Genomic DNA, 13,563 nt, shown 5'->3' with positions numbered 1-13,563 from the left:
CTTTCCTCCAATTTCCAATGTTCTTTAGTTCCTTCTGAGACCTCATCAGAACGGCCTTTACCATCTGTATTTCTACCAACATTCTGTTCACCACCACTTACGTATTCTCTAAGATATAGCTCTCCTCCTCTTCTGAGCCTTCACTCAAATCACCTCTGAAGGTCCCTTCAAGGCCATGTAGGCTTTTTCTAGCATGCATCTCAAAACTCTTCTGGCCTCTACCCATTATGTGGTTCCAAAGCCACTTTCACATTTTTCGGTTTATTACAGCAGTACCTACTTCTTGGTACCAATTTCTGTCTTAGTCCACTTGGGCTTCTGTAACAAAAAATACTATAAGATGTGTGACTTAAACAACAAACATTTTTTTCTCACAGTTCTGGAGGCTGGGAAGTCCAAGATCACAGTGCCAGCAGATTTGGTGTCTGGTGAGAACCTGCTTCCTGCTTCACAGACTGTCATCTTCACACTGTGTCTTCACATGGTGGAGGAGGGCACGAGAACTCTCTGGGGTATCTTTTATAAGGGCACTAGTACCATTCACGAGGGTTCCATCCTCATGACCTTATCACCTCCCAAAGGCCCCACCTCCTAATACTATCACATTGGGGTTTAGGATTTCAATGTATGAATTTTGAGGGGACACAAACGTCCAGTTCATAGCAGCCTCCTCACAGGCACTTGGTATTGCCAGTGTTTGTAATTTTAGTTATTCTAGTAGGTGTGTGGTATTATATTGTGATTTTAATTTCCATCTGGTATCATTTTCCTATTGCCAGAATAACTTTCTTGTGTGGATCTGCTGATGAAGAATTCTCATGGCTTTTATTTGTCTGAAAGTTGTTATTTTGTATTTAGTTTTAAAAGATGGGGAAGGAAACAGGGTCTTACGTCCTTTTCCCTGCTCGCCACTGAGCAGAGTTCCTATGCATTTCTGTGTTGGGACCCAGAGTAGTCCACCACAAAATGTTCCTCAGTGGTGTATTGATTATTTTGAATTAAAGTTGCTTAAGAAATGGCCAATGCAAGAGGGATGCTCTGACCCTCCTTGCTGTCTCCTTGAAAGCAGGGAAAAACACCTTTCATGTGAAAGATGCACTCCCTACATCTGGAGGTAGAAGGACCCCCTTATTGCCAAAGATAGGGAATTCGGGCCGAGAATCCTACATAAACAATCCTTGTTACTTCAATTTACTATCCCAAGCCCAAACTCTGTTCTAATTCTGCACTAGTTGGGCACCCAAAATCTGTTTCTTTGTCTTGTCAATTCCTCACAAATGTATTGTTTCTTTGTCTAGAAAGTATAAAAGCTGCCTGCTTTGGCCTATTCTTAGGTTTCATTTCTATGGGACCTCCATGCGTATGAGTTAAATTTTGTTTCTTTTTCTCTTGTGTCAATTTTATTATTAGTGCATTAATTACTATTAGTGCACTATTTATTATTAGCGGCAACCACAAGAACTCAGGAAGCATAGAGGGGGAAATTCTCCCTCCCTGACATGCCATGTGGGAGATAGAGGTGAGTTAGGAGGTTTGTGCAAGCCCCACTCCCACTCCATATGGGACCTTTAGAGGTTTCGTGGAGAATCTGTCTGGGAAGTCCTGATTCCTTTGATCTCTGTCCTAGGAAATGTACGGTGGGAGATATATATTGATTTGCTAGTGGGAGAGGGTGGGAGAAAAGTGTGGGGTTGTGGGCAGTAGCGTGTATTCATGAAACAATGGTGACCTTTAAGATCTGTGCTCTCCCATCCGTTCTGCTGTAGATAATGCTATTATTTTTCTTTTGTTGTTTGGAAGTTCTTCTTGGAGTCTAACTGAAGGTCAGACTGTCATTGTCTAGAGTTGGGGAATGAATGTCATTTTCAAGATAAAATAACACGCAGAGAGTTGGAAATGGATGACTTGGAAACCACTCCAGCATAACCTCAGGCCTCCTTTATTTGATTCGCACCAGCAACCTCACCCCCTTTAACATCTGAACTACTCTCTTAGATACCAGAGAGTAAGTGGAGGGGAGGAGGTGAGAACCGGGCAGTATAGGTCCTCTAAAGATACCATCCTAGACACTTCTCTTGCTGCCGCCAAGAGGGCAGAGGGATAGAGATGTTAGGGCTGCAGAAAGAAGCTGAGATTTGGCTACACCGAGAGCCCAGCCGTATCAACATCTGGCCTCAGATAAGGGCAACATGCAGCCCGCGTGCCCGCCCCATCATGGCATCAGGGAAGGTGCAGGGCAGTGGTGCACCCTAGTTAGTAACCTGAAAACTCCCGAAGTACTATTAAGCTTTCACCAGGCCAATGTGGGGTGGCCACCTTCCAGCTGGATATCCACCCCAGGGGTTGCCGAGAAGCGCGGGGCGGTGGGCACCGCGGGAACTGCCCCTGGACAGCCAGGCGCATTTGGAGCCCTCGGCTGGCCTTGCGTGGGCCTTACTTTCATGGAAGAGACACCGCTGCCCATCCGGTCGTCTGCTTCAGCCCCGCACTCTCGACCCTCTCTCCCGCCACTTGGCGATGATCGAGGCGCCGGGCAGGCCTGTATTTACTCTTCCCTGAATGGCGAGACAGTATGGCCTCCCACGCAAGGTCGGTGCGAGCGGTGCTCCAGTCCAGCTCAGGCTACGCCAGGGCCAATCTCGATCTGGAGCGCCCTCTGGCGGTGCTGAGTGCCGGGCCTGGGACTCCACGCGCGTCTCCAGTCTTTGGCGTTGGCGCCGGGCTCGGCCCGCCTGGAATTTGCTGGACGGCGTCTGCCAAGCAGCGGAGCTCTGGAAACCGTTCTGCCTCGATTATTACCTCGCCTCTCTCCAGGTCTGGCCCTGCTCCTCGGCTGACGCTGAGAAGGCGTGAGGCAGCCTTAGACAGCCTCTAGGAGGGCGTGATGGGGGACCAGGGAGAGCCAGACCACATCAGTGTGGACCTCTAGTTGCTGGGGCCCAGAGTCATACCCGTCTTTCTTCTCTGAACTAGCCATTGCCCAGAGGAGCTGTACCCGGCGTCCTTCACTTCTTGGTGTTCCCCAACGTCATCACCATCAGAGATGAGCCACCTTCTTTCCTGGATATTGGAGCAGGAGGGGTACGTCTTTCCAGGGAAGCTGGAGGTCACCCAGAGTAGAGGAAGAGGTATTTTTACCGAATGCAATGTGCATGGGATGAATTCCAGGAATTTTCTTTTTGCTGGTGTCACCATCTCTGGACCCACAGGTAGGAGAGTCAGCATGGAATGGGTGTGGGTGGGCTCAGGTTGAGCCCCTGAAGATTGTGGAGACTCTCCATGGCCTCAGCCTCCAAACACAACTCACAGGAAAAGTCTGGGTGGGCAGTGGTGATGTACCTAGTAGGAGAATTTGTGCTGGTGCCAGACAGGGCATGAGGTTCAAATGTGACCTGGACAAGTCACTGACCTCTGGCCTTCCCTGTTAAGCATGGGCTCTCTGGAATACTTCTGGGTCAAACCAGCAGTGGTCACAACTGTTGAGGAATACAAGGAACGCTGCAGATTATTAGGTCAGTGTGGAAACGTTGGATTTTGGCCTGAGTTCTGTTTGGAGGCTGGAGGCAGGGGCAGCTGCATGCTGGGGCAGGTAGGCAACCGGAGGGGCCGGTGCCACTTCAGCACTGAGGACTGGACAGCGCCCTCAGGACAGTCTGGCAAAGCCAAAGGAGTGATGGAGAGTCACTCAAGCCCAACCCCAGCATGGCTCACCGAGGCTGACAGTGAAACCCTTTTAGAGGGGCCTGAGGTCCAGCACCCTGGGCTCCAGGGACTTGGGGCCTGGAGCCCACGCTCATGGGGTAGGGACCAGGGCTCCAGGAGAGTTGCAGACTCTTCCTAGATATCCCATAAATAACCTTTTGTAGCACTTCAGATCACAAACCTTTTTACAGTCTCCTCTCTGATGTAAATAGCTCAGGAAAGTAGGCCTGAACATCCACTCTAATAGTTGTAGGGTAGACAATTGTCCAAGTCACACAGCCAGAGAGGGGTTGGAGCTAAGACTTGAATGACTGCTTTGGTTGTAGCAGATTCATCCCCACAGACTGTGACAGTGGTTCAGGGCTTTTATAATAGTGAGATCCTGAGGGCTGATGGACCAACACAAAGGGGAGGTTCTTGGGGTGAGGGTGACTTATGGCCCTAAGAGGGCACCCCACATGTGTGGGCTGGGAACCCTGGTTAGGCTGGACAATGCTCAGGGCTTTGAGGAGGAGCAGGGCTCCCAATAAAATGTGACTTTGTCTATTCCTAAAGCCTGAGGTGGCATTCAAGGCCCATCACAGTTCACCTTTCTGGACCAGGATCCCCACCTTTGGGCCAGAGGTGACTCATCTGTTCCCTGGCTAATCAATCCCACCCAGGGATTCTCCTTCCTGCCTTCACTCTAAGCCTTAAGGTCCCAGAGACCGTGCCTGCTAATCCCTGGGTGTCCCTAGCCCAGCATCTGGGCAGTGCGGGGCTCACAGTTGGAGCGCAATAAACATCTATCAGCGGCCAAGCCTCATCTTCCTTGCCTGTGCGAAAGATGGCTGGGAAGGGCACGCGTGTGTCATGTGATTTAACGGCCAGTGTGTGGACTTCTCATTTGCTAAAAAAATGAGGGGTTTCCCTGGTGGCGCAGTGGTTGAGAGTACGCCTGCCGATGCAGGGGACACAGGTTCGTGCCCCGGTCCGGGAAGATCCCACATGCCGCGGAGTGGCTGGGCCCGTGAGCCATGGCCGCTGAGCCTGCGCGTCCGGAGCCTGTGCTCCGCAAAGGGGGAAGCAAATGAGATGTGCGGGGAGAACCCAATGCCGGTGCAAGACTGAGAAAGTCCAAGCCAGAAGGTAAAGGACATTTAATCCCACGTATTCTTTTTACATACAGGGCAACAGAGCTGGAGAGTGACAATGACTTGCTGCAAGTCACAGGGCCGCGTAGGGACAGGGACAGGGCTACATAACAAGTTCTTCGAGGCCGTGACCTAATCAGAGAGACCCTCTGGTGGGGGTACTGGTTGCGCATCGAGTGCATCGACTTTCTACTTCTCAGGCCTGAAACAATGAGCTGGATCAATCCATTGCTTTTGACTGCCAATAAGTGCTGCGCGCTGATTGGTCCTGGTTAAGGAAACGGAAGAAAAGGTGTGCACGTGGGACCTGCGGCGAGAGGCCTGGGTGCCGGGACGGAGCGCGTCTTGGGAGAGACCATGGCGTCACTGAATTGCAGCACCGCTGTCTGCGTTATCTGTTTGGAGAAACCCAAATACCGCTGCCCCGCCTGCCGCGTGCCCTAGTGAGTGCCGGGGGTTGTGGGCTGCGGACGGGTGGCGGGGTGGCGAGAGGGTCCGCGCGGCCTTCGGGGCTGACGCGGCCTGTGGCTTTGTTTTTACAGCTGCTCGTTGACCTGCTTCCGGGAGCACAAAGGTAAGGTTCCCTCCTCGTGCACGGCAGCCCCCACGTCCCGTCGTTGTCCCCTGCTCCCTCCCGCCCTTGCAACGCCTGATACTGTAGGAGCTCCTCCTCCTGGGCGGGGTGGGAGGGCGGATACTTCTACCTGCGAATGTGTCTCCACATTTTGCACAATCAAAACCTTTTTTTCTGGGGCTTCCCTGGTGGCGCAGTGGTTGAGAGTCCGCCTGCCGATGCAGGGGACACGGGTTAGTGCCCTGGTCTGGGAGGATCCAACATGCCGCGGAGCGGCTGGGCCCGTGAGCCATGGCCGCTGAGCCTGCGCGTCCGGAGCCTGTGCTCCGCAGCGGGAGAGGCCACAACAGTGAGAGGCCCGCGTACCGCAAAAAAAACAAAAACAAAAAAAAACAACCTTTCTTCTGCTCTGCGTTTTCTTCTACGTACCATTCTCTCTCTCTCTCTCTCTCTCGTTTTTTTTTTTTTTTGCATGTGCTGCGTGGCATGTGGGATCCTAGTTCCCTGACCAGGGATGGAACCCCTACCCACTGCATTGGAAGCGCAAAGTCTTAACCACTGAACCGCCAGGGAAGTCCCCTATCCTCTTTTTCTTCTTTAAAAATAGTCGACCAGTTTTGCCGTAGAAGTCTCCCTTAGCTGTTCCTTCCTCTTAGTGTTCTGACGCAGCTCCGCATCATTTGCTGCGCTGGCTGAGGTTAACGACGTTTTCTTTCTTTCTTTTTTTTTTTTCGTTTTCTTTCTTTTACATAATATCTTGATAGAAACGTGGAGGTAGTTCAGTTTACAATAAGGAGCAAGGTCTTTGTCAAGCCTGCATTTTTTAAGTATCTTCAATCCGCGTCTCTTAGTCCTTAGGGACTCTTTCCCACGACCTCTCTCTCAGTGATTGTTCGGTTAAAGTTCCTCATTGGTGGTTTGCCTGTAGTTTCATCCCCTCCAGTCTCTGATTTACAGCTGTGTGTTTCAAGCATCACCCTCTCCACTCCCCGCCCCGCTTTTTTTCCTTAACCCTGATGTCTCTGGAGCATTTTCAAAAGAAACCTGTCAGCTCAAGATAGAAAAGAAGTAGAAATGCTTTGCTGAAACAGGGTTGGGGAGCTGGGTGTGGAACGCTTCCCTCTAGTCCTGCAGCCCTGTAAGGCCTCACCAAGACCCCCTAGGGCAATCTGGAGCTCTTAACTGTGAGACCTGGCAGCTGCTTGGGTAGTTTTTCTGAAATGCAGATTTGAGCAATTCACTCCCTTGGTGAACACTCCAGTCTCTCTGGCAGTAGTGTTTTGTTTTTTTTTTTAAGTGAAATATAGTTGATTTACAGTATTTCAGGTGTACAGCAAAGTGATTCAGTGATATATATATATATTTCTTTTTCAGTTTTTTTCCATTATGAGTTATTACAAGATAATGAATATAGTTCCCTATGCTATACAGTAGGTCTATTTTTTTTTATATATGTGTTTCTGTTAATCCCAAATTCCTAATTTATTCCTCCCCCACCCCTTACCCTTTGGTAACCATAAACTTGTTTTCTATGTCAGTCTGTTTCTGTTTTGTAAATAAATTCACTTGGATCATTTTTTTTAGATTCCACATATAAGAGGTATGATATTTGTCTTTCTCAGACCTACTTCACTCAGTACGATAATCTCTCGGTCCATCCATGTTGCTGCAGATGGCATTATTTCATTCTTTTTTTACTGGCTGAGTAGTATTCCATTGTGTATATATACCTCATATTCGTTATCCATTCATCTGTCTGTGGACATTTAGTTTGCTTCCATGTCTTGGCTATTGTAAATAGTGCTGCTATGAACATTGGGGTGTATGTATCTTTTTGAATTAAGAGTTTTCTCTGGATATATGTCCAGGAATGGGATTATTGGATCATATGGCAACTCTATTTTTAGTTTTTTAAGGAACTTCCATACTGTTCACCGTAGTGGCTGTGCCAGTTTACATTCCCACCAACAGTGGTAGGAGGGTTCCCTTTTCTCCACACCATCTCCAGCATTTATTATTTGTAGACTTTTTTTTTTTTGGCTTACTGAATTATTTATTACAAGGCAAACACCACCCAGATGAAGAAAATAGAACTTTGCCATCCACTCTGGAACCCCTCCACATGACCTGTCCCGATCCAGTGCCCTCGCTTCCTATAAATAACCACTCTTCTGGGACTTCCCTGGCGGTCCAGTAGTTAAGACTTCGCCTTCCAATGCAGGGGGTGCACGTTCAATCCCTGGTCAGGGAGCTAAGATTCCACATGCCTCGGGGCCAAAAAACCAAAACATAAAACAGAAGCAATATTGTAACATATTCAATAAAGACTTTAAAAAATGGTTCACATCAAAAAAATAAAATCTTTAAAAAAAAAAAAGTAACCACTGTCCTGACTTTTATAGTAATCACTTCTTTGCTTTTTTAGTTTTATTATGTAAATACGTGTCCTGAAAGCGTATCATTTAGTCTTGCCCATTAAAAAAAGGTGATATTTCTTTCTTTCTTTCTTTTTTTTGTTGTTTTTGGGCCATGCTGCTCAGCTTGCAGGATCTCGGTTCCCTGACCAGGGATTGGGATTGAACCCTGGCCTAGCAGTGAAAGCGCCAAGTCTGAACCACTGGACCACCAGGGAATTCCCCAAAAATGTGATATTTCTTTTTTTAAAAAAATTTATTTTATTTATTTATTTTTGGCTGCATTGGGTCTTCGTTGCTGTGCGTGGGCTCCCTCTAGCTGCAGAGAGTGTGGGCTACTCTTAGTTGCGGTGCGTGGGCTTCTCATTGCAGTGGCTTTTCTTGTTGGGGAGAACGGGCTCTAGGCGCCCAGGCTTCGGTAGTTGCAGCACACAGGCTCAGTAGTTGTGGCACGCTGGCTCTAGAGCGCAGCCTTAGTAGTTGTGGAACACAGGCTTAGTTGCTCCGTGGCATGTGGGATCCTCCTGGACCAGGGCTCAAACCCATGTCCTGTACATTGGCAGGCAGATTCTTAACCACTGTGCCACCAGGGAAGTCCCTGATATTTCTTTTAAGTCTTTTAATCTGTAAATTCCTCCTCCATCCTTTTTTTTGTTTTTTTTTTCTTTACAATTTCTCTGTTGAAGAATTCAAGCCACTTGTACAGTTACCCACAGTCTGGGTTTTGCTGATTGCAAGCTCATGGTGCACTTAGGCATACTCCTCAATCCTCTGTTTCTTACAAATTGACAGATCAGAGACTGGATCAGAGCTCAGGGTCAGTCTCTCTGGCAAAACTACAGGTGGTCTTAGGCATGACTATAGAAGGTGCATAATGTCTGGTGGTCTTTATGTTTTTTTTATTGAAGTATAGTTGATTTACAACGTGTTAACTTCTGTACAGCAAAGTGATTCAGTTATACACATATATATATATGTATATATAAAATTCTTTTTTCTTTACATTCTTTTCCATTATGGTTTATCACAGGATATTGAATATAGTTCCCTGTGCTATACAGTCGGGCCTTGTTGTTTATCCGTTCTATATATAATGGCTTACATGTGCTAACCCCAATCTCCCACTCCATCCCTCCCCCAACCCCATCCTCCTTGGTAACCACAAGTCTGATCTCTATGTCTGTGAGTCCGCTTGTGTTTTGCAGATAGGTTCATTTGTGCCATATTTTAGATTCCACATATAAGTGGTATCATATGGTATTTGTCTTTCTGACTTACTTAGTATGGTAATCTCTGGTTGCATTCATGTTGCTGCAAATGGAATAATTTCATTCTTTTTAGTGGCTGAGTAGTATTCCATTGTATATATATACCATACCTTCTTTATCCGTCTCGATGGACATTTAGGTTGTTTCCATGTCTTGGCTATTGTGAATAGTGCTGCTGTGAACATAGGGGTGTGTGTATCTTTCTGAATTATAGTTTTGTCTGGATATATGCCCAGGAGTGGGATTGCTGGATCATATGGTAATTCTATTTTTAGTTTTCTGAGGAACCTCCGTAGTGTTTTCCATAGTGACCGCACCAACTTACACTCCTACCAACAGTGTAGAAGGATTCCCTTTTCTCCACACCCTCTGCAGCATGTTATTTGTAGACGTTTTGATGATAGCCATTCTGACCAGTGAGAGGTGATACTTTGTTGTGGTTTTGGTTTGCATTTCTCTAATAATTATCAATGTTGAGCATCTTCTCATGTGCCTGTTGGCCATCTGTATGTCTTCTTTGGAGGACTGTCTATTTAGGTCTTCTGGCGGTGGTTCTTAACCTGGGTATTGCTCTCCCTAGAGACGTGGTCACAGTGTTTTTGTTCTCACAGTAGCGGAGGCGATGGTGGTACTTCTGGTTATTCGTGTTGACTCACAAAAACCGCCTGGGGTGTGTGAAGTTATCCCACACCATTAAAGATCTTTCCAACCTGAGTACAGTAGCGCCCTCTCTGAGAGACACTGGTCTGGGGAAGACAGACAGACCTGTGTGTGGCATTCTTTTGCTCGGCTTCCTCCTCTTGTGCCCCGGCCACATGCCAGGCCTGCCCCGCCCATCAGCTACCAGTTGCTCACCCCCATCTCCCTGCATCTGCCTACTCTTTCAAGGGTCCGGTCCAGCCATGGACCTTTCCCTCTGCCCCACATGCTCTTTCCACCTGGCAGCACCTTCCCCTCTCATCTCCCCGCCCTCTCAGGTGACTCGGATCAGACTCTCCTTCTCTTATCCATATCTCTGTCATCTGTGCGACTAAACCCCTCCGAGGGCCTGATGGCTTTCATCTGTGTGTCCCCGGTGGCATGTGGTACATGCAAATTTGGTATCAGAAACTGCTGAGAACACAGTTTGATGCTGATTGAAGTCAGTGTGCTACTGAATCGTGGTGAAAGCCCTGTGCGATTCGGCCAGGCAGGGAGGTTGGAGACAGGCCCTAGGGGTGCACGAGGCCTGCTTCCTCAGCCCTTTTGCGGGGCTCAGGCTTTTACTGGCCCTTCACTGGATCTCTCACTTCCTCTCCTTCATCCCCACCCCCACCTATGTCCCTTACCCCATACATATGCTTCCCCCTAGAGGCTGGCTTGGTGGTGGCGTGTGCAGCCTTGTCACTCAAGTGGAGGCGATGTGCACCTGAGATTTGTGTCTTTTTCAGAGCAGTGCAACCCTGAAACTCGTCCTGTCAAGAAAGAAATAAGATCGCATCTTACTGCAAAAACTAAAAAGCCTGTGGAAAACACAGGTGGGTTGGTTGACTCCAAACAAACAAACCTAGAGAAGGGTTTCAAATAGAATATGTTGAAAGGAGAGAGGAGAGGAGACTGGGCTGGGGCCAGGAGTCAAGTTCATTAGGGAGCAGCAGCTTCCTCAGCCCTGAGCACTGGGGCTGGGGGCACACATCACCACGGGTGATGTTACAGAGCAGCCTGACGGTTCAAGAGAAGAAAGATGGGGGCAGGAGGCAGAGGGGGAGAAAGGCCATCACCATGGTTTGGGGGTGAGTGGTGGACACTGCTGGCGGGAGCCTCCTCCAGTCACGGCTTCGGGTCCCCCTCCCTGGGCCTGGCTGGGGCTGTAGGTTCACCTGAGCTGGGCCTAGGTGGGGTGCTGCCTTTGGTCTCGCTGCTGCTGGGGCCCTCACAGCTCACAGCGGGAGTGGGCTGTCATCCTCTTCATCCATCTAGCCTTTCTTTAATGCCTCCTGCGGGCGATGCACCATGCCAGGCTCTGGAAGCAGCCCCTCCCAGCACCACCAAAGAGGCATTGAACATTCACAGCCAGGGGATGGCCCATTTCTGCCCTTTGATAAACTGTTGTTGGGTTCAGAAATTTCTGCCCATGCTGAAAACACAGGGAAATCATGTCAGTGGGTTTTTACAGAGCATATAATTTTTTGGCCATGACAGGGCTGGAGCCGCCATGGTGAGGGGAGATGGGGTGGCAAGAACTGGAAAATAAGGCCCTAAAGCCCACAGACCACAGGGAAACACACAGAGTAAGCGTGTGAACACTAGGATGCATTTGTTACTCACCAGTTCTTTGCTTTCCTAAAAGGAGTGTTGGTTTAGTCACAAATTCCAGAGAAGAGGTTACTTTTCTCTGTACCCACTTGCATATCTCTGTTCCTGTTGCGTGTGTGCACATATATTTTTTATCTGTTGGAGGAGTTATTAAAACCTGGCACCTAGGTTTCCTTTTCAGTCATAAGCAGTTGATTGTGTTATATTCCTCAGATGATGATGACGACTCTGTAGCTGATTTTCTCAATAGTGACGAGGAAGAGGACAGAGTTTCCTTGCAGAATTTAAAGAATTTAGGTAAGTCTGTGCTGTGCTTGTTTACTTCTTTGTTAACCATTGAGATACATTGGATTGTACAGAATGTGATTTTTTAAAATAAATTTATTTATTTTTCGTTGCATTGGGTCTTCGTTGCTGCACGCAGGCTTCCTCTGGTTGTGGCGAGCGCGGGCTTCTCTTCGTTGTGGTGCGCGGGCTTCTCATTGTGGTGGCTTCTCTTGTTGCTGAGCATGGGCTCTAGGCGCACGGGCTTCAGCAGTTGTGGCATGCAGGCTCAGTAGTTGTGGCTCACGGGCTCTAGAGCGCAGGCTCAGTAGTTGTGGCACACGGGCTTAGTTGCTCTGTGGCATGTGGGATCTTCCCAGACCAGGGCTCGAACCCGTGTCCCCTGCATTGGCAGGCGATTCTCAACCACTGCGCCACCAGGGAAGCCCAATTCTGCTCCTCTTTCAAGGCTTGGTTCAAATTTCCTCAGCTAAACTTTTCTTGACCTTTGGTCTCTCTCAGAATTAGGTACTTCTTCAGCTTCCCGTGGTGTGCTGTAATATACCACCCCCCACGTTTTGTCTCTCACACCAGTCAGGGGCCTCCGTTTATTCCTGATCCCAGTGCTCGCTTTACAGTCCAGTCATTCATGCAGACTGGGTCATCCCAGGATTTGATTTTTCAGAGGGACGCGGTGTTAATAATGCCCAGCATTTTTGTAGGACTGCATTTCTATTATGTGTATAATTAACTGGCCAGTGTAATTCCTAAAAGTGGTGTTATTTTCATTTTTCCCATTTCACAGAGGTGGTGCTTTGTAGCCAGTCCCATGGGAGTGATTAGTTAGACTGAGGTAGGAGCTGAGCTGGGTATATGTGTGGATGATTTTGTAAACTGTAAAGCACCGTACACGTTAGTGTCAGTTCACTGCTACTCATCCTGCTTTATGCTGGATCAAGCACACACTTAAACATCATTCAGAGATTTGGTGTAACTGTCCTTGTCGCTGAGAACCTTCATGCTTATGGAGAGAAAACATGCCCACATGCTGCTATTCTTTGTATCTGTGCTGGTAAAATGATGCCATTTCAGCTAAGAAAAAATTAAGTTAAAATATTTACAGAGATATAAAGAATAAAAATCTGATAGCGTTTAACTTGGAAATTTATCTGATACGCTGATCTCACCTTATGTGAAGTGCTGGGTTAATTTGTGGGTTTAAAGGGTAAGGGGATGCCACATCCTTGGTATTTATTACATTTGAAACATTTGGCTTTCAGCTATCTCTGCCTATTCCCACTTGAGCTCAGCTTGGTTCTCTTTCCCTGTTCATTTTTAAGGGGAGTCTGCAGCGCTGAGAAGCTTACTGCTCAGTCCACACCTTAGACAGTTGATGGTCAACCTCGATCAGGCAGACGACAAGGCAAAGCTCATGCGAGCCTGCATGCAGGAGCCTTTGTTTTTGGAGTTTGCTGACTGCTGTTTAAGGATCGTGGAACCGTCCCCGAACGAGGATTCTTAAGGTGGATTATTGTGCTGCCTGCTCCTCCCAGGAGGCCAGCTCGTGTGGGGCCCTAGCAGGGGCGGCGCTTTCCGGACATTGACTGGCTGACCTCAGGTAGGTCCTGCACATCCTTATGTCCATTGCTGCAGGCTGGGGTGCACGCGGATGGAGGTACTCCAGGTGGCAAACCCAGGTGGCAAACCCTTTATGGAGAGAGAACTTGACATTCAGATGGTTGTTTTTAAATGTTTTATTTTCGGTACAATTAAGACATAAATGATATGGTTTTCACACCCATTTGAGTTAAAACTTGATCAGTGTTTCAAAATTAAAGTGTGGTGGTTCTGTGGTGCATTGCATTGCTTGTCATTCTTGATTCATAATCTAGTTGCTTGAAATTACATTAAAC

The 13,563-nt window shown here is 48.0% G+C and overlaps 1 protein-coding gene across 1 annotated transcript; it reads left to right on the top strand.

The window, feature by feature from the left end:
- The first annotated feature begins 5,048 nt into the window (after positions 1-5,048).
- Positions 5,049-13,508, top strand: ZNHIT3 (zinc finger HIT-type containing 3). The gene is made up of 5 exons (XM_059997241.1): positions 5,049-5,278; positions 5,378-5,409; positions 10,522-10,608; positions 11,600-11,683; positions 12,991-13,508. The coding sequence occupies exons 1-5, from the start codon at positions 5,193-5,195 to the stop codon at positions 13,170-13,172; spliced, it is 471 nt and encodes a 156-aa protein (XP_059853224.1). The 5' UTR covers positions 5,049-5,192; the 3' UTR covers positions 13,173-13,508.
- Positions 13,509-13,563: the final 55 nt, after the last annotated feature.

This window comes from Delphinus delphis, chromosome 19, assembly GCF_949987515.2.
Source record: "Delphinus delphis chromosome 19, mDelDel1.2, whole genome shotgun sequence".
Lineage (NCBI taxonomy): Eukaryota > Metazoa > Chordata > Mammalia > Artiodactyla > Delphinidae > Delphinus > Delphinus delphis.
The sequence above is the reverse complement of the archived record's forward strand: the minus strand, read 5'-3'. Positions and strand labels throughout refer to the sequence as shown.